Below are 20,918 nucleotides of genomic sequence, written 5' to 3'. Positions count from 1 at the left end.
CTTCCTTTTGTTATCTTTATAAATGAGTCTAGTACATTCTCAGATTCAGTAACATTTTCAACAGACCTAGTCATTATTATTTTTCTCTCAGTTGTAATATTTGGCTTTTTTTTTTTTTTCTAAAATAAAAGTCTCTGTGTATTTAAAATCTGTTTGAGAAACTTAAAAACTAGTTAGGTCTTGTATGCATGACAATTATCTGGAGTCCAGCAGTGTCAACTGGTCAGTGGGGTGCCGATGTTATCAAGCCAGCAGACTGATATATGCTCTGAAATCAAGGCAACGTGTTAGGGGTGGGTGAAAAATCTACTATTTATACACTTATAGAAATTACAAGGAAAATGTATTAACAAAGTAAAATAGGGTTTAAAAAGTACACATGGTCCTTTGGCTGGATCTGAAAACCGGTTGACTGTGCTGTAACAGGATTATGCATTCAGCTGCTGTTTTACCCTGCCCTCTGCTGGCCTTTTATAAAAACACAAAAAAAAAAAAATGACGAAAGGAAAAATAGACAGTTTTCCTAAATAATCGCCACGATAATGGCGATAAAAGCCCAGTTTTGGTTACTGGAACAATAGCCTGAATATTTAACAGTATTCAATCTGCAGCTACAGATGAAATGAGCATCGGGCTGGGCATCGAAACTGGGCTCATATCATAGACTGTTGCTATATGTATAAAAGCCCAGCGCGCAGTCGGTGGCCTATTTAAACAGTCTGCACTGCGCTAGAACTGTCCTACAATTCCCACAATGCTCTCCGTGCTATTTAGCCGTAACAGCTGACTGACAGACGGATTTCATGGCGGTCACCGGGCTGTGTGGAGAGTGCTGTGTGCGGGAGATGGAGCACGGGAAGAAAAGTTCAGCCCGTTCGGACAGGTACTAATTAAGCAGTGTTAATCATCTGTGCTCTTTATAATGTGGACTAGCAGTGATGTGGTGAAATCCCCGGACACTGACGCTTCCTGTTGCGTCCAGTTTAAGCAACCTGTGCTCCCCGTGCCATTAAATGCCTGACAGACTGTAGGCTGAACATATTCATATTCATATAATGATTATTGTGGGATTTGTAGTGATGTTTAGGTCTGTTAAAGTCCAGCGTGTCTCTAAGTGTCACTTCTGAACACGTTGACTCAGTAGTGTGTCTGGGCTTATTTATTACAGTCATATGTGACTGAGAACACGTGTTTTTATTGATATATATATATATATATATATATATATATATATATATATATATATATATATATAGATCTATATTGATATAGATATCTATGTATTTTATTTTTTTATTATATGTTTAGTAACATCAGTTTACTTAGTTGTGACCCCAATTTGAAAGGTGTGGAAGATGTTATTTATTTATAAAATATATTGTTATTTTTCTGGCCTGTTTAATGAATGTCATATTAAATAAACTGGCATTACTTTGTCATATCTTGCATTTGTGACCTGCTGGCACAGTCTCTCTCTCTATCTCTCTCTCTCTCTCTCTCTCTCTCTTTCTCTCTGGGATCAACAGTAGGGGGCTGGTCTCTTGCTGGCTGCAGACTATTAATAGGCTACTCCTCGAACACACGTCACCTTCAGAGGTGATCCTCTTAAACTGGCCACTGACAGAGTGAGACAGAGTGAGTGTGGAAGTGGTGCTTTTTGGATCCTGACAGGTCTCGAAGTCAGAGTTAGCAGATGTTAGAGTTGCCACAAATGAATAAAAGGACATGGCAAATAATTAAGGGTGCTTCAGTTAAGTGCACCCAACTCGACTCTTATTTTTCTTTTTACATTAATCTGGACACTAACAGGCTGCTCTATATGCTATAGACTGTGAACTGTGTACGCCACTCCAGATCTCCTGTAGCTGGAGATCGTACTGTATTAGTTTTTGTTAATAGTGAGGGCGTTTAGCAGCAGTCGTTCTCAAGGGCAGCTATGACCAACCTACCTGGCTACACCGGGGCCAGAATATCAGGCTGTTGGGCTCTGCGATCAGGTGGAGGGTAAGTGATGAATCTTACTGGCCATTTTTTTTAGCCCAGGGCCGATGTCTAAACTTGAGGTTCTGACATTAAGTGATATTTTAACATTCTGTGACCTTTGGTTCTCACCTCCTCCAGAGATCTTGAAATTCTAAAGAGTGACTTTGTGATTTTGTTTGGTTCATGTTAAGCAAGTTTATGTTTTTCTGGCAATAATATCACACCTGACAACGTGTTCATTGCTACACATCTTCTAATGGATGGTGCTTGTAGCCCACAGGAGACAGTGCTTACTAATAATAGGCTGAAACTTACTGAAACAAGCTTAGCCTACAACACAGGTGCACAGAAAAGCAGACTGGGTTATATGTTGTGTAGTTTTACCGCTGCATCACTGAATGTAAAAACGTACTGAATATTGCATAATTCAGCTGTAATGTATGAAGGGAATGTAATGGTTGATATTTTTGTTAATCATTATTTTGTGAATTTACTACGTGGTTTTGACTGTTTTTTTTTTCTTTGCCCATATCTTGTCCTTGTTCTAGTCAATATTCTGTAAATATATTAAGCATCTAAACGATTTTGCATGATTCCTAATGTCCTTTATTATTCTTTTCCCATATTTTGTGCCACCAAGCTCATTGCCATTGGCAGACAGAGTTATTATCTGCACTCTGTGCTTACATTTCACTGTGACGTGTTCCAGACCTGACCAGAAATGTTTGATTTGTTTTCAGGCGTGTGGCTTATTTATAACATGCTTTAGATGCTCACCTTTAAAGCTATAAACCCCATACCTGTCCTTGGCACTCCAGCTTCTCCATTCAAATTATTAAAGCCTTGATTACTAGGTGTGGAGGCTGTTTGCAAGCTATTTCAGCTGATACTGAAATAGCATTGTGTGTGTGTGTTCCTCTACACGGAGCCTGAAATAATGAGTCACCTTCATTTGGTGTGAATTAAAACAAGGATTTTGAAGTAAACAAGAATAACGACATGGTGGTATCGACACAAGTGCACATAGTGCACAGCTAGACGTCACCTCCGCTTATACTTGCTGGATATGCTGTATTTTGCAAATGTAGTTGCAACTGAAGTTGGTGTATTTCTTTTTTACCAAATAATCATTCACAGAATTACAGTAATTCTGTATAACAATGTACTTTTCACAGACAGTGAAAAATGAAAAAGAAAAATGTTAGAATTCACTGTTCCAATCTCCCATTCACACTCTTTTCCACATATTGGGCCCTGATTAGCTGCTTTGGCTGCTCCTCTTTGTGTTGCAGCGGCAGTGGGGAGGACTCGCTGGACAGGCTGCTCCCCCCAGTCAACACCCCCCGCAGGAAAAGCACCACTCTGGGTAAAACAGAGCCACCGCTTCTGCGCACAGGAACCCGCACCATCTACACTGCCGGCAGACCACCATGGTACAACGAACACGGAACACAGTCCAAAGACGCCTTCGTCATCGGTACGAAAGTGGGGACCAAGTGCAGCTATCACCATTTTTTAGACTTCTAGTCTTTTTATCTGATAGTATTGGGACCCTTGTGCAGGAGAAATAGGTATGTCAATATGCAGCTAAGCATGCTTAGATAGTACCAGCTAGGGGTGGCCCATGTTGTGACTTGCAAACACACCCCTGGTACCCCGTATTGCTTACCAGCTAGCAGTAGGACTACATGGCATGTTATTCATAAGTCATTAGCATGGAATTGGCCTTTGCAATATGGATATTATGAAAGAATGCAGCATAATAATGAGCCCTCTAATTAATCACTAGTTAATATTCAATGTGTTCTATATTCTCATCAATCTCAGATGAGCTTCTGAGATTAAAGCCGCCTGCCTAATATTGTGTAGGTTCTCTTTGTGCCACCAAAACAGAACTGACCCGTCAAGGCATGGACTTAGCAAGTCCTCTAAAAGTGTACTGTGGTATCTGGCACCAAGATGTCAGCAGCAGATCTTTTAAGTCCTGTAAGTTGTGAGATGGACCTCCTTGATTTGGACAACTTTGCCCAGCGCATCCTGCAGATGCTTGGAGGCCAAGTCTACATCTTTAGTGTTTACATAAACTCTTTGTCATGTCCTACAAACCAACCTCTTGGCCTCCTGCAGAAGGGAATACCGTTTTCATGAAGAGGTGTACTGCATTTGCAGCAATGATTAGGTAGGTGTGACAGGCCCCAAGGTTTCCCTGCAATGATCTACATGATCTACATAAATGAGAAATAGTTTTTGCATTATTGTGCATTAATCTGCTTCTTTTGAAGCCAGTATAGCCGATGCTGCACACAGTCAGCGTGAGACCTTCCACTCTAAAGAATTATGTGTTAAATGTACTTAAACATGGTGTCCTATTAAAGTACTATAGCCTATTAAAGGATTCCGTTAAATGTGCTCAATTTACTTACTTAATTTGCTTACTCTAGACATTCAGCTTAATATGGTCATTTCATAAATAATTAAAATAATTAATATGGTTCAGTTAATAAAGAAGCATAAGAGGCAGCACAAGTTACAGGTTTAAGATCCATTATCAAAAAACTTGTAGGAACTGTTGACATGCAGCAGAAGAGTACTCAGCCATTTGCTCTTACTGCTAACAACAGTCAGACAGTTAACCAAAGAGTAAAAGTGAGCTGCACACACGAGAAAGTAGTCCAGGGGGAAGGACGGCATGAGGAGGCAGAGTAAAACAAGTCTTACTGTGCAAATAGAAGAAGCCAGTGGGAAAGATGTTGAGTTTTAATGCAAGATGACAGACAGAATTTTTTCGATGTGGATAATACCATCATATTCTTTTCATTGTTTAGGCCTGTGTGGAGGCAGTGCATCTGGAAAGACCACAGTGGCCAATAAGATCATCGAGGCTCTGGATGTCCCCTGGGTGGTTCTGTTGTCCATGGACTCTTTTTACAAGGTGAGGTGTGTGTGTGTGTGTGTGTGTGTGTGTGTGTGTGTGTGTGTTTGTTCTGAAAGAGCCCTCCTACTCCTTTCCTTTCTTCAGTGTTAATCCCACAGGTCAAGTGCATCTGAAAAAAGGCCTCATAATCCTTCTCCTTTCCTCCTTTATCTCTGTATCAGCCTATCCTCCCACACTACACACACTGGTTACACTGTACTATTTCCAGGTAAGTACACAATGTCCTTTTTGTGTGGTTGCAAGTTTTCTATGAAATATTCTATTGACTTCTTTGCTCCACCCTTAAATATGATGTCAGCGGACATGTTAAGAACCCAATTCTGTTACTGTAAACATGAACTCCTGGCCTATATTTGAAATATACAATATTCTCTTATGATGTCTTACAGGGCTGCAGATTATATCACATATTAATTGTTACTGTAGTATTGGGATGTGCAAGACTGATATAGCAGGTTATGGAAGATTGTACATTATGCAAATATGCTACCTATCCACTCCTAAAACTGTTCACTGCATGCTGTTATCATCCTACACATTAACAGATGGTTCTAGATGAGTGTTTTGTGGGTGTTGTAATGAATCACTGCATTACAGAGCCCATAATATGCAGAACACATTTTCCCTTGCTTTACGAATTAGAAAAGTATGATGTAGTATGTGAACATTGGCACTACTCAGTGCATACAGTCCACATAATGAAACTAAGTTGCTAAAGCAACCCATTTCAAATGCTTTGTTTGTTGAAACCCAGTGTATATACACTAAATGGACAAAGGTATCTGGACATCTGCTTATTCATCGTTTCTTCTGCAGGTATCAAAGGGTGTCAAAAAGAGCTTGCATTTTTGATCCCGCTTTTGTTGGAGCAACTGTCTCTACAAACCCATACATTATACACGGTGTGCAGAATTATTAGGCAAATGAGTATTTTGATCACATCATTCTTTTTATACATGTTCTCCTACTCTAAGCTCTATAGGCTTGAAAGCCAACTACCAATCAAGTAAATCAGGTGATGTGCATCTCTGTAATGAGAAGGGGTGTGGTCTAATGACATCAACATCCTATATAAGGTGTGCTTAATTATTAGGCAACTTCCTTTCCTTTGGCAAAATGGGTCACTTTTGAAGTGTGATCACCGAACAATCAAGCGTTTCATGGCAAATAGCCAACAGGGTCGCAAGAAACGTGTTGGAAAAAAGGCGCAAAATAACTGCCCATGAATTGAGGAAAATCAAGCGTGAAGCTGCCAAGATGCCATTTGGCCAAGAAATATCTTAAGACTGATTTTTCTAAGGTTTTATGGACTGATGAAATGCGAGTGACTTTTGATGGGCCAGATGGATGGGCCCGAGGCTGGATCAGTAAAGGGCAGAGGAGGGAGGTGGGGTACTGGTATGGGCTGGTATCATCAAAGATGAACTTGTGGGACCTTTTCGGGTTGAGGATGGAGTGAAGCTCAACTCCCAGACCTACTGCCAGTTTCTGGAAGACACCTTCTTCAAGCAGTGGTACAGAAAGAAGTCGGTATCGTTCAAGAAAAACATGATTTTCATGCAGGACAATGCTCCATCACATGCATCCAAATACGCCACAGCGTGGCTGGCCAGTAAGGGTCTAAAAGAAGAAAAAATGATGAGGCCCCCTTGTTCACCTGATCTGAACCCCATAGAGAACCTGTGGTCCCTCATAAAATGTGAGATCTACAGGGAGGGAAAACAGTACACCTCTCTGAACAGTATCTGGGAGGCTGTGGTGTCTGCTGCACGCAATGTTGATCGTAAACAGATCAAGCAACTGACAGAATCTATGGTTGGAAGGCTTTTGAGTGTCATCGTAAAGAAAGGTGGCTATATTGGTCACTAATTTGTTTTTGGTTTTGTTTTTGAATGTCAGAAATGTTTATTTCGAAATTTTGTATTATATTGGTTTACCTGGTGAAAATAAACAAGTGAGATGGGTATATATTTGTTTTTTATTAAGTTGCCTAATAATTCTGCACAGTAATAGTTACCTGCACAAACAGATATCCTCCTAAGATAGCCAAATCTAAAAAAAACAAAAAAAAAACACTCCAACTTCCAAAAATATTAAGCCGCTTCTGGCTATATTTGTAATTAATTTGGGCATTTAATTCCATAAAAACAACAAATATGCGTTCAGAATTATGTTTTTGAGACATATCAAAATAGAAGACATATATTGTCCACATGTCACTGTTGTCTTGTCTGTCAGGACTTTGAAGCTTTGAAGTCTGATTATCTCCTGCCTTGTTGTCTCCAGGTTCTCTCTCCAGAAGAACAGGCTCTAGCTGCTAGTAATGACTATAATTTTGACCACCCTGGAGCTTTCGACTTCCAGCTCCTTGTGACCACGCTGAGGAAGCTCAAACAGGGCAAGAGTGTGAAGATCCCAGTGTATGACTTCACTACACATGGGAGACAGAAGGAATGGGTGAGTGTGAGTGAGACAGATAAACCACAGAAATCAGACCTTTAAGAATCAAATTCATTGTGTAGGCCGTGACTCTCTAAGTGCTCTCATTATTGTTCTGTTTATCATATGAACACATCAGATCATGATCAGAGAAATGTTCTTCTTCATCAGCCAATCAATCCATGATGCCATTATTTGCTTGCACTGCTAATGTGAAACAACTACATTCAGATGGTTCTTTGAGGGATGCCATAGAAGAACCACTTTTTGGTTCATAAAACCATGTTTGTAATGGGGATGAGGAAGTGTTCTTCACACTCACACATCTCTATTACAAGCATGTTTCTTCTATGGAATCGCATAAAGAACCACTTTTATTTGTAGGGAGGCTGAGCTTTCTGTTCTTCACAATCTACACAGGATTATTGACTGTTTGTCAAGCGTTCTGGAGCAGCAGGGTTTTGGGGACCTCCAGATTAACCAGATTAAGGGTTGTGAGCTGGATTGGAGCAAAAATCTTTGGGATCTGGTTTGAGAACCACTATTTTAGAGCTTTCTTTTAACCAATAAAGTGGATAAACCACTGATTATTCTTTTCTGAAATTCTTACATACAAACTATGCTTTTAACCAGGCGATATTTTAAAGAGTTCGTATTTTGGTGATGCTCATTATGTAATGACAGAAACCTTATCTGGATGATGGCAGACTGTCTCCTTGCTCCTAATCTTCTCTAGAAAAATGTCTATGGTGCCAGTGTCATCATCTTCGAAGGGATTATGTCTTTTGCAGATAAAGAGCTTTTGCAGGTATGGCGTTTTCAGGTTGTTTTTGAATTGAAAAACATAAGGAAAGATTAAGAGGATAGGTAAAGCTGCTATAACTGTCCAAATAGAGAAAGAAAAGCAGCAGGATGTTATTGCTGTGTTGCGCTGTTTACATAGTTATGGGACACTGCATTTCCTTACAGAGGTGATCTGCATGTAAGTAGCAGTATTCTGTAGTAATCTCTCATGGTGTGATTTAGACTTAGAATAGAATAGAATATTTCTATAATTATTCATTTCTGTCAAAAAAGGCATGTTACATACTTGCTGTACGCCTGAAAATAAACAGCCCAGTGTTATAATGTTTTGTAATATGCCTTAGATCTATATCATACCTGTTTTTGGGAGTCTAGCTGCTCTACATATTTGTGTTTCACCATCATCAAATCTTATTTAACTGATTGAGGCCTGACTACAGTTCACATCATGCTAATGTTGTACTGCATCTACTTAAAGCACAAGCTTCTAATGGTTATTTTTCCACTCCTGTTGTGTTGCGTTATTATCCGTCAGCTCTTGGACATGAAAATCTTTGTGGACACAGACTCCGATATCCGGCTTGTGCGGAGGCTGCAAAGGGACATTACAGAGCGTGGAAGGGACATTGAAGGTGTCATCAAGCAGTATAATAAATTTGTGAAGCCGGCCTTCGAGCAGTACATCGAGCCCACCATGAGACTGGCAGACATCGTGGTGCCACGGGGTGAATTATATTGTCATCACTGTTCTAACAGAACCTTGTATCTCTGAAATGGAAATCTCTCCAAAAAGGAAACCTTTAATGTATTGTTGCTGTCACTCAAAACTTTTACCTCAATTTCAGCTGTTTTTCGCTCTTTACATGGAAGTCAAAACTGTAGAAGTAGAAATGCTCCAAAAGGACCTGGAATGAGATCTTTTTTACATTGGTTTCAATTAGAAGTTAAGAAGGCTTCTCCTGTAAAGTTATCTTTTCGAGAAAATACAAGGTTTTTGCATGACAGCAACAGTATGTAAATGTATCAAGTACACACAGGGGTATCTAATATGTTCTAATGGTGCAACCCACAAGACCACATATAATATACTAACTGTTCAGGCAGCAAATACTAAATGCCTTTGAATGCCTTTGAGCTGTTACCCTAATTTTGACTCTTTCTGTCTTTTCTCATTCTTACACACACAATCCCCTCTTACAGGCGGGGGAAACATGGTTGCCATTGACCTGATCGTTCAGCATGTTCACAGCCAGCTGGAGGGGGTATGTCTTACACACATTCCTATGGGGCACATTTAACAACTAGAAGCTGGAAGCTAGTTACATCCAGAAACAGCACCCTCTGCCTTCTACAAGGTAAAGTGCATGGTTTCAATGTTGGGATTAGAAAAGGTAAGGGAACCAGGTAATAAATTACATGGCAAAATACTCCATGTTGGCCTTATCTGGGACAGAGTTACTGTATCTGAGACAGATGTTTTTTATAGCTTTGCTCCAAAAATATCTTAGCATTTTGGACATTTTGGCATTAAATCAGTGTTAGGGGGTGAATGGCAACATAGTACTAAGGCGATGGCACAGGTAACAATTCAGTTTTCTTTGATAGCTAAGATCATGGAAATTTAATATTGTGATAACTGAAGAATTATAAAGAGTTATGTTTTTGAGCTTTGAGAACATGTTGAAACGAAAAAATGTGAAAAACTGAATACAGTGGAAAAAAGGCTTTTTTTTTTGAGGCAGACAAACAGTCATGGCTAACTACTCAAAGTCCATCGGGCAGGTTGCACAACAGATGGTCAGCATTAGCTGTCTATCAGCTTGCCCACAGCTGGCAATCACCTCATCTCCAAACCCCTTTGAATATCATTGAATGACTCGAATGAAACGTTGGGGGGGGGGGTGTTACAGTGGGAGGAGCTAGCAAAATTGACAGAACACACAACTGGCAAAAAAAAATACTGGATGTGTGATATTTATATTAAAGTTTCCTTTCTGCTCTGTTTATCTACGTGGGATTGGGCGGGGTTAAAAGTCGTACTGTAGCCAGCCACCAGGGGGCTTCACTTTTCAACCGCTGTCATCCAGTCCACTCTTATATACAGTACTCATAAATAAACAGTAGTACAATTATGATATTAGCCAGTTTCTTTTATCCAGCGATTTAAAATGTAGTAATGTTACAGGGGTAGGTGAATGTAGCATTAGGAGTCTTGCTCAAGGACTAGAATGGTGGAATAGATTGGTGGTCTTGCCTGTGAGAGGACTCAAACCCCAAATATAATATATAGTGTTAATGCTAACATATTGTGTCATATTAGCTAACCTTCTTTCCTGGTTAGTACTGATAATGCTGATTTCAGAACCGAAATTCAAAAAGTTTGAAATTCAACATTTGTTCTCCGTTACCTTACTGTCAGCTTACAAAGATGACGAGCAGTCTGAGCACTGTCACTTACTGCCTCTGCCTCTGTGCGTGTGTGTGTATTCACTCACTGTTTCTTCTTTCTTCGCTGTCTGTCATCGCTCTCTCTTCTTAACTGAGCAGCGTGAGCTCAGTGTCAGGTAGAGTATTTACCCTCCCAGTTTTACTTCTTTAATGGATCCCCATTTATCATGGCTTCATGTTATCCTGTCTCTGTGTGTCCCTGATGTTCTCCATTTAAGTGTTGTGTTTTTTTTTTTGTTTTTTTTTGTGATCCTGTGGTCCCGGAGGATGTCACTGTGATTGTCCCATTATTATTGCCTGTTAGCGCTACATGGAGAGCCATGGAGCGAGCTTTTTGATCTTCTCTCTACCTGTAGCTGTTAAGACAGAGGTCAGCCGCACAGCTGTAAAGCATTTAGTAACGCTGTCACAGTGCCTCAGATGAGCTGTCAACTGCTCTCCCTAGAGCCAAGGCTGCAGACAGCAACAGAGCTGTGTGTGTGTGTGTGTGTGTGTGTGTGTGTGTGTGTGTGTGTGTGTGTGTGTGTGTGTGTGTGTGTGTGTGTGTTTCCACATGAAAGCAAGCTGCTCAAACAGGCCCTCCTGAGGGGAGCTGCACAGATCCTGTAGCTGTGTAGAGTTCTGTCCACTTTTCAATTTCTCACATCCTTCACTGACTCCCTCATCGCTGCTGTATACCATAATTGTTCTTTTAAGGTTTTAAAGGGATACTCCAGCTAGTAGCGAGTTCATCCATCCATACTCCAACTATTTCATTTTCATTTAATTTCATTTATGCCATTTAGCAGACGCTCATATCCAGAGCGACTTACAAAAGTGCTTTGCTATTTACTATTTTTAATTTACTTTGCTATAGCAGCCATGACATTAGTACTACTGACGGGTGAAGTGAAAAACATTGGTCATTTTCATCTACAGTGGCATCTGTCAAGGGGGGGATATATTAGGCAGCAAGTGAATAGTCTATTTTTGAAGGTGATGTGTTAAAGGCAGGACAAATGGGCAAGCATAAGAACCTGAGCCGCTTATACAAGAGATATAATTTTTTTTGGTATTCATTGATGCGATCCATAGAGACCCCATTTCAAAACGTACACAACTTAGTAGAATCTGCTGCTAACGTCTTGGTGCCAGATACCACAGGACGTCTTCAGAGGCCTTGTGAAATCCATGCCTTGAATGGTCAGATCTGTTGTGACCGCACAAAGGGGGGCCTTCTCAATATTAGGCAGGCAGTATTAATGTTATGACTGATGGTCTGTCATTTTATTATTTTTAGTCTCTAGTTGGCATAGCTCAAGGGTGGATCAGAGCGATTTCAATGCTGTAACACTCCAGCTAAGCCTGGCAATTAAGAGATTTGTTGTACCATGTGTGCTTGAGCAAGCAAACCACAAAACGCCAGCACTGGAGTTCCCCACCTGTGTTTACGTTATCCTGTGCAGTTTGGACGTCATATGGCAAACCGTCCCCTAACAACAACGGTCTCACAGTCCCACAGCCAAAAAAAACTCCCTAAGCCCCACCTAGTACTAAAAGCCTGTTACTATACAGGAGTTTTTCTCTGCACTGTAAAAACGAAGTGGTCTGCTTTAAAAATGAGGACAACCTTTTTATTTATTATTATTATTTGCATTGTTTCTGTCTGTTATGGAGTCATGCTGCCGCTAAAATACAAGCATAAAACAAACCTGTAATGTCCTCCTATACAAACTTTCTCCCCAAATATGTTGTGTACGCACTGTCCCTCTCTTAGCTATCCACGGCGGTTTGCGTCACCTGTGGATAAAAGTGAAGGGACATTCCTCTAATGTAACGGTGTTGCGTAAAAGCAATGTAATCCTTACACTGAAATAGTAAGTAATTAGATTACAGTTAGATTTAAAAATAGCGTTATTACAAGCAGGATTACATTACAGCTTAAAGTGATCACTACTCTCACCATGTGTGTTTCTAATCGAGTGTGTGTTTGTGAGATGCTGCTACTGTTGATTTTCGTTATGACTTTTTCTTTCTTTTTAATGACTTACGCAGAGCTAAATTCATGTAACAGTGCCCCCTGATGGTGAATCATCAAGCTTGCAGGCGCCACATTTTAAAAGAGCTTCATTTGTAAAAGGGAAAAGAAAAAGAATATTCAGCAGTAAATATTAATCTCAGCCTCAAAAGACTTGAATTCAAGGCAACATTTGAATTGAAGAAAATCATTATTGAAATCATGTACTTTTTAGTCTCTTACATAATCTAAAAAAGCCAGCAGCTCGTTACACTGTCCTGCTAGAATAACCAGCATACACCATTAAACCAGACCAGCATAAACCAGCTCAGACCATTTTCGATAAACATGGAATCATGCTTGTTTCAGTGCCGCATGTTCAAACATTTAAGGATGAACGGACCAGTATTAGTATCAGTCAGTCTTTTTACACAAACGTTTTAATAGTGGTGTCAGTCGATTAAAAAGTTGAATCGCGTTAATCGCAAATACATTCTGTGATTAATTATAATTGTTCTGATGAATCACAAGTAAAGTGCTAGATAGCACATCCTTGAAATTTGGGCGGGAGAACAAATTAGAGAAAATGCATTAACAACTTTTTAGGAGATGAATGCATGATTAGTCATTGGGCTGGATTAAGCGAGCTTACCGAGGAGCAGCTGTGTGTGTGTGTGTGTGCGTGTGTGTGAGAGAGAGAGAGAGAGAGAGAGAGAGAGAGAGATGAGGGAAGGGTAGGAGAATGAGAGAATGAGATTTTATCCATATTTCAGCATAGATAAAGTGCAATCTACCCTCTGAGCTCAACAGTAGTGATGCTGTGTTTACATTACTAAATAAAAACGCTAATACGTGACTAGGCTCTGTAAAGAGAGTGACCTACGGGAGATTTCTATATATGGCTTTAAAAATGTTACAAAAGGTAATCAGATAACATTAATATATTAAATCCTCTGGATTATGTTACAGTTACATTTTTTAATATATATATTTTTAAAGTAACCCTCTCAACCCTGACTGTTCATGGTAATTAAGCATGCGCTGGAGATTAGGTGAAAAATGATGGAGTATTCCTTTAAACCATTAATCAGTTTCTTTCACTCAGCTCATGCTCATGCTCATGCATCACTTTTTTCCTCTCTGTGTTTATTTTTCTCAGGGCTCTTCTGGCCTCGGCTCACCAGTCTCAGCCTCTCCCTCAGACTCTCAGTGTGTTGGAAAGCACTCCGCAAGTCCGAGGTCTCCATACCATCATCAGGTCGGCATCTGTCTACTGAGTCATGCACCTGGCCATCTATGAGCCATTCAAAAAGCCTTACAGTATAGCCATTCATAAAGCCTGTGAATATAAAAACACTGGAACTGTGAGCTTTTATCCCTCACGGTCCACCTTATTTTTCTCTTTTATACCAACTCCTGCTTCCTGTCAATTCTCAGGAATAAAGACACCAGTCGGGATGAATTCATCTTCTACTCAAAGAGACTGATGCGCTTACTGATTGAACACGCTCTGACGTTCTTGCCTTCCAAGGTGTGTTTGTGTGTTTGTGTTTGTGCGTGTGTGCGTGTGTGAGTGTTAAGGAGTTCCAGCAGCTCACAGATTCAGTACCCTTTGGCAAACAGTGCTGGTGTTTGTGAGATCAAAGCCATCTCTGCAGCGCACAATACTAATTATAGCTTTGTATTCTTCTGCTGCATCTCCTCTTCACTGTTCTGCTGACCTGGATTCATTAATTTTTCATAATCTAATTAATATACAGTAGAGTTCTTTACTGCTCGTATGTATGTGTGTGATGATCACAGTGCACGATGGTTCTTCACCCTACAGAAATGTATGGTGCAGACCCCGCAAGGTCAGGAGTATGAAGGACGCAGTTTCAGTGGGAAAGGGGTAAGAGTGAGCATAGAGGTGTGTGTGTGTGTGTGTGTGTGTGTGTGTGTGTGTGTGTGTGTGTGTGTGTTTGTGTGTGTGTGTGTGTGTGTGTGTGACCCTACTTAGGACATTTTTTGAAGTTCGTATGTTCCCAGTGCTGTGTCCCATGTTCAACAACATGATTGGCTCAACTTGTCTCATTACTGACTTTTCCAAGTTTTCCCTCCTTCTTTATTAATACATGGATGCTGCAATTTACTTGGCAACCTGGATTACAACCTTTATCAGGCCGGTTCTGACCCATGGGCTGTATGTTTGACACCCATGCTTTAGAACCTATCTCTGTCCTCCAAAGCTTTGTGCAGTGTGCCTATTTCTGTGTGTTTCTCTGTCAGATCACAGGTGTGTCCATCCTGCGGGCAGGTGAGACTATGGAACCTGCTCTCAGAGCTGTGTGTAAGGATGTCCGCATTGGCAAGATCCTCATCCAAACCAACCTGGACTCAGGAGAGCCAGAGGTACATTTGCATATATTATCTATTCGGCCTTGGCTCCTTCCGTTCATGTTGAACTTGGTGGTGTTTCAGCATGAACTGGTTTTTGAATGACACAAAGTGCAGGGGATGCAGGTCTTGATGGCAGAGGAACAAAACAGTCTGTTTAAATGAAAATAGATAATTTTAAAAATAGATAATGAGAGTGTTTCTGGTACTTAAACCCGGACTAATGTCATTACTGGACCTCCAGGAGAAGACAAAACTGTAGGATAAGGGTATATGGATATGAATATAGGCTTATTGTTCAGTTCATTTCTCTCATAGATATTGAGCTTACATATTAGTGTTACAGTTGTTCCTGTAGTGTTGCTGTAGTTCAGTAGCTCCTGAATGATGGGTGTCAGGATTATGAACTGAATGGTAAATCTGGAGTTGTGCGTGATATCTGTCCTGACCCAATATCGTTTTTCCAGTGCGGAATGTCGGTTCTTCTTAAGTCTTGCACTTGGCCTAACAAACTGACCCTTAAATTCAGGGACAGGAGATTAGATTGCTGCCTTATTTGATCTTTTTATTAGCATTTGCCTGCCCTGCTTCTGGTTTAATATCTGGAGAGTGAACCCTGCTGGGTAAAGTTAATGAGATAGAAAAGTGGTGTCTCCATTTTTTTGTTGATTTCTCTTCACCTCTCACACCTTTCCTGTCCTCTTTGTCTGTCGGCATGACTCAGTCTCCATGGCAACAGGAGCCTCCTGACTCCTCGGTTTGTGTTCTTTTTGGTGGCTGTGGCTCGCCTCTTCCTCATTTTGTTTCCTTGGTAACGGCATCTGTGTTTGCTCCTCTTCCTCTGACATCCTCTGCCCCCCTTTTGCCCTATTCAGCTGCACTACCTGCGACTGCCCAGAGACATCAGCGAGGACCACGTGATTCTGATGGACAGCACGGTGTCCACGGGAGCTGCGGCCATGATGGCAATCAGAGTTCTATTGGTATGTAGGGGTGACCAGCAGCCCTGGTCAGTAACAGCACTACAGCCAAATGATAGCAAACCAGTGCAGTAGTGTTTGCTGCTTTTCTGATTTGGCATATGACTATGTGATGCAGATTATTTGATTCTGTCCTTAACATAAGAAGATTATGTGTAGTTATTTTTTGAAGGATGTGCTGCACATCATACGTCAATGAATGAAAAGCGCCAATTTGAAAGAGTATGTATCATTGCTTTTGGGATGTCATGAAAACCAACATACACTATATGTCCAAATGTTTGTGGACACTCCTTCTAATGAATTTTACGTTGCACCCACTGCTGACAGAAATGTGCAAAATCACACACATAGCTTGTCTAGGTATTGCCAATAGAATAGAAATCAGATAAACATCCACCTATTGGCACCATGCCTAATGCCTGGTGTGGACTACAGGGGTGTAAACCCCACTAGCATTTTGCTGTGGAGCAGTGGAATTCTCTGCAACGATGGAGGTTGCTCCATCCAGTACTTTTGGGATAAGTTGATGAGTTAGGGATGAGGTTGGGTGGTGATCTTCTAACATCCTGACCTCCCTAAGGCTCTGAATACAATGAAACTCTCACAGCAATGCTCCAAAATCTAGTAGAAAACCCTGGACAGTAGAGTCAGTTACTCCAACAAAAGTAAGAAACAATATATGAGCAGATGGCCCAATACCCAATGCCCACCATTTTGCCAATGCCCACCATTTTATATTTCGTAGGTGTACAGTACAGCTATACTGTAGTTTTTCTATGCACTGTGCTAGTGGCCCTGTGCTTGTATTGATTATGAACACGATTCTAAGAGGACTGGTTAACTGAACAGTCAGTAAATTGTAAACCTACAAAGTGCACTGATATGGTAACTGTACTTGACAAAATAGCCAACAAATATATGTACAATATATTAATGTATAACATGTAATAAACTGTCAGTCAGTAAGCTTACTATTCTTCTTACTTTGTGTCTAGGACCACGATGTTCAAGAGGAGAATATCCTCTTGGTGTCTCTGCTGATGGCCGAGCTAGGGGTGCACTCTGTGGCCTACGCTTTCCCTCGCGTCAAAATCATCACCACCGCAGTGGACAAGAGTCTGGATGACTTTCTCCATGTCATTCCAGGAATAGGTGGGTGGTAAATCTCTCTCTTCTGCCTCTGCTCCATTCAGCCTCCAATCCAGTAACATCACACTCCCTTTTCTAGCCACCTATTAGGATAGAGGATGATTGCAGTGGATGATTTCCCACTTGATCCTTTGTAATTGACTCTGGTCTATAATACATACAAATTCACTGGTAATGATATTCAGTACAACAAAAATTTAAAGTGAATTATGTCCCACACATAACATGCCTGAACTGAACAACACAACAGACTGAAACCTGTGTATATTGCTTTTTTTAAAGTGAAGATATAAAAAATTGCTACATTAGGTTTGACCGGTTGTATCCATATAACCCATTTATCAGTGGAAAGGGACCACTATATGACCACTGCTGATCAGAAATTATTTGAATGGTAGGCTTTGAGTACTGTGCTTGTGTTGGTGTTAATGCACTGGGTTTTTTAAAAGAGCACATATTGGGCACTTATTTTATACACCTGCCCTATATGTTATGTTTGTTTTCTGTCCCTAAAGGGGACTTTGGAGATCGCTACTTTGGGACAGATGCCCCTTCTTCATGGAGTGATGAAGAGGACCAAGAACTGCCTAGTTGCTGATGAAGAGTCATTTGTTAAGGACTGTAAATTCGGTATTGCTGTTCCAAATCCCATGTGACTACTTCCCTGACACCCTTGTAGTTGATGGTCAAGGGACGTTGCGCAGTATGTATGCGAATTTAACCAGAATGGGACTGTATATTCAGCACTCATGATCATGAGGAGTCTCTCATGGGCAGTCCAAGCACTGTTTGGACAAACACAATGAATGTCTGCTTTCACATTGAACGCGGAAAATTCACAGCTGCACTTCAGACATATTTTTTAATGGGATGCGCGGCACAGACGCAGTTTTTAACTTTTGAGCACCGTGTATCGGCCAAGTCGGTCAATAGGAGGGCAGTAGTGTGTCTGGTAGCTCTCTCCGACATGGAGGAAAAGCTGGTTTTATCTGTTTCTGAGCACAAGCTGTACAATACCAGTCTGAAAACCCATCAAGACCTTCCAAGAAAAGGTGTCAGCCCAAGTTGGTCTTCCAGGTTTGTGCTTACCAGCGTTTAGCTTGCAAGTTTATTTCATAGACTACCTTTGTCTCCGCTAGTTTAATGTGCTGTCTCCAACTCCCCAGTATACATATGCAGATCCTCCCTCGCTACAGAGTGCGCCTCCAACTTGCACAGACGCAAGGGGCGAGCGCAGCGTGTACCGCGATCAGTGTGAAAACAGCTTTGGGTAAAATTAGCAAACATTCCACTGAAGCTGACACTAAAGCAATAGCACAGTCTTCCAGGTGTATGATTTTCTGAGCAATGTAACATAGTAGCACCACAGTAATGAACACCTGAATGCACCTTTTGTGGAAAATAAGGGAAATAGATTTTTTTAAATCATTAGCAAGACTAACCTCATGAAAAGATGGATTGGTGTTTTTTCTAGTAAAAATGGCAGGAACCATTTATTTGTATAGTTACTTACTACCTGACCACCTATGGTCTCACTGTTCACGAATGACATCCACCTGATGAAAATGCTGGGAGCAGTTTTTGCTTCATCTAGCATTGTAACTTAAGGCCAGGGCTTTACTTCTGTCTCGAAAAAAAACAAAACAAGATGTAGCTGTGTAGTGTAGTTGAAAAAGCCCAACCACTTAGCCAAATAGCCACCGCAAGCTGTTTGCCCAGTGACTACGACTACATTTTTAACAATCAGGACTGCTCACATTTGTAGGTATGTTTTTGCTTCATGCCTGTGAAGAAAACAGACAGGCGATGGTTAGTTGTGATTGAGGTCAGACTAGACATTTGCAGTTAGCGTTGCCTTATGGAATGGGCGTGACTACAGCTGAATTGGAAGCCTGGTCACCATAAAGTCCTCCATTTTGGTGCAGGTAGTACGCTATCATTAACATTAGCTGAGTTGGCCATTAGTAAAAACACAATTTTACCATAATTATATCTGATCATTTAAAAAAACATGCAGAACTGCCTTGGTTAACAACAGTGAAGTATTTGCATGTGAACCTGTGCTTCGCTTGGAGCTAACTAAGGAAAAGGCTGGCCAACGCAAGCTCCCATAAACAAATAGAAAAGTGAACAGAATTATGCCAGGTCATTATCCTAAGTTTTGCTGGCACAAAATTGCTCACCGTGAACCACACTGAAATGAATGTAATTTTGCTCTTTAATAAAATTAAAGTGCGACCGCAGCTTTAGGATAAAGCTAGTGCTAAAAGCATTTATCCTTCACTTTTCACGGACACAACTGGGTGTGTTTACATGTTTACCCGGCAAACTGTCTCCCTCAGGAGAAAATGAAGCATATTGATCAGACCCTGATTGATGGAGCATTCGAGAGCTTCTGTGGAAAGCCTCTTTTTTTCTGGGGAGCCTTTACCACCAGGTGGCAGTATATCTCTCTGTGTTTCAGGCAGTTACTGTGGAGCCCACTGACTGTGCAAAGAGCTATAGAACACACTGAAAAATGGGAAGTTGTTAAGAGTAAAGCCCAGTTGAAGGTTGGTGTGTACAGTACATATAAAACACGTGAGGTAATCACTGTGTGTGGAGCAGTTTACAGTGCAATCTACAGGGATGAGCAGTCACAAGAGGACCTTAGCCCACTCGTGACCTTCGGGAGTCAGGATAAAAGGATGAAAAAAACCTTGGATAGAGCACATGGACCTCACACATCACATCACAGATGCAGCAAGAGCAAGAGAACCATTTGTCTTGGAGTTAATGCTGTGAGTGGCTTACAGCAGTGGAGAGAAAGGATGTGAGAATGAGAGTCGAGATAAAAGTGAAGCAGCAGGAAGCAGTTTGAACTCAGCAGGATATGTGTCCTCATTGGCGCTGACAGCTATTGCAAAAAATGAACCGGTATCAACAGCCAAATTCTCCTAGTAACACAAGCGTACTTGGAAAACTGTCTGTTTGACAACTCACACTGTCTTTACTTGGCACAGCACAAATTTGTTGGACTTAACGCCACGACATGATTGCTTTGCAAGACATCAATTGGCTGAAATGTGGAATCGAGGTCCAAGTGGTGCTGATGGAGAGATCATAGTTAAAATAATATGCTTGGTAAGCCATTCAAGTGAAAATGAAGTTATTACACAATTGCAACTATTTTATTAAATTATATAGAAATTATTTTGACGTCATTAAGAATATTTTTACTGGTGAAATGTAATTCATTTGGGGATAATTGTTATTTCTATTAACATAAACTAGAGAAACCTAGGAAGGGTTTTGCATGCTGCTTTTTTATTTTTGTACTTGTCACATTTGAATTTCTGCTGGAACTAAAAGCTAAAACTGTCCCAAACCTTATATTTCTATAGGCTGCTTTACATACTACACTTAAGAATGCACTTCTAAAGGTGTTGCGCTACTGACTGTGGAAGTACCGGGAGTCTCCAACCGAATGGTCTTTTCGTGTTTGGTAGACCTATCAGTTTTTTCTGTAGGCGGGATTTACAGACGTCCTCTCTTACAGCGTCCAGCACCTCAGTTCTGCAGAGTCCTGCAGCTCCTTGACAGAGTTAAAAAACAAGAGGATATAAGACTTACTTCCCACAGACTCCCTGAAATGTACCCCTGCCTCATAAGCAGGGCCGACCCAAGCCTTTATGGGGCCCTAAGCAGATTTTCATTTGGGGCCCCCCATACCACCACCTCAGCACCAGATGCTTCATCATTCCCTAGACCGTACTCACTATCAGTAGCATTGCTTGTTAAATGCCAATACTTGTTAAACTCACAC

At 40.9% G+C, this 20,918-nt stretch overlaps 1 protein-coding gene across 1 annotated transcript; it reads left to right on the top strand.

Moving 5' to 3' along the window:
• Nucleotides 1–802: 802 nt before the first annotated feature.
• Nucleotides 803–19,727, top strand: uckl1a (uridine-cytidine kinase 1-like 1a). The gene is made up of 15 exons (XM_072680940.1): nt 803–883; nt 3,276–3,460; nt 4,809–4,915; nt 7,205–7,375; nt 8,094–8,165; nt 8,697–8,886; nt 9,362–9,423; nt 10,709–10,725; nt 13,765–13,863; nt 14,043–14,136; nt 14,434–14,496; nt 14,874–14,996; nt 15,857–15,964; nt 16,960–17,116; nt 17,629–19,727. The coding sequence occupies exons 1-15, from the start codon at nt 804–806 to the stop codon at nt 17,709–17,711; spliced, it is 1,611 nt and encodes a 536-aa protein (XP_072537041.1). The 5' UTR covers nt 803; the 3' UTR covers nt 17,712–19,727.
• The last annotated feature ends 1,191 nt before the right edge of the window (nt 19,728–20,918 follow it).

This window comes from Salminus brasiliensis, chromosome 6, assembly GCF_030463535.1.
Source record: "Salminus brasiliensis chromosome 6, fSalBra1.hap2, whole genome shotgun sequence".
Lineage (NCBI taxonomy): Eukaryota > Metazoa > Chordata > Actinopteri > Characiformes > Bryconidae > Salminus > Salminus brasiliensis.
The sequence above is the reverse complement of the archived record's forward strand: the minus strand, read 5'-3'. Positions and strand labels throughout refer to the sequence as shown.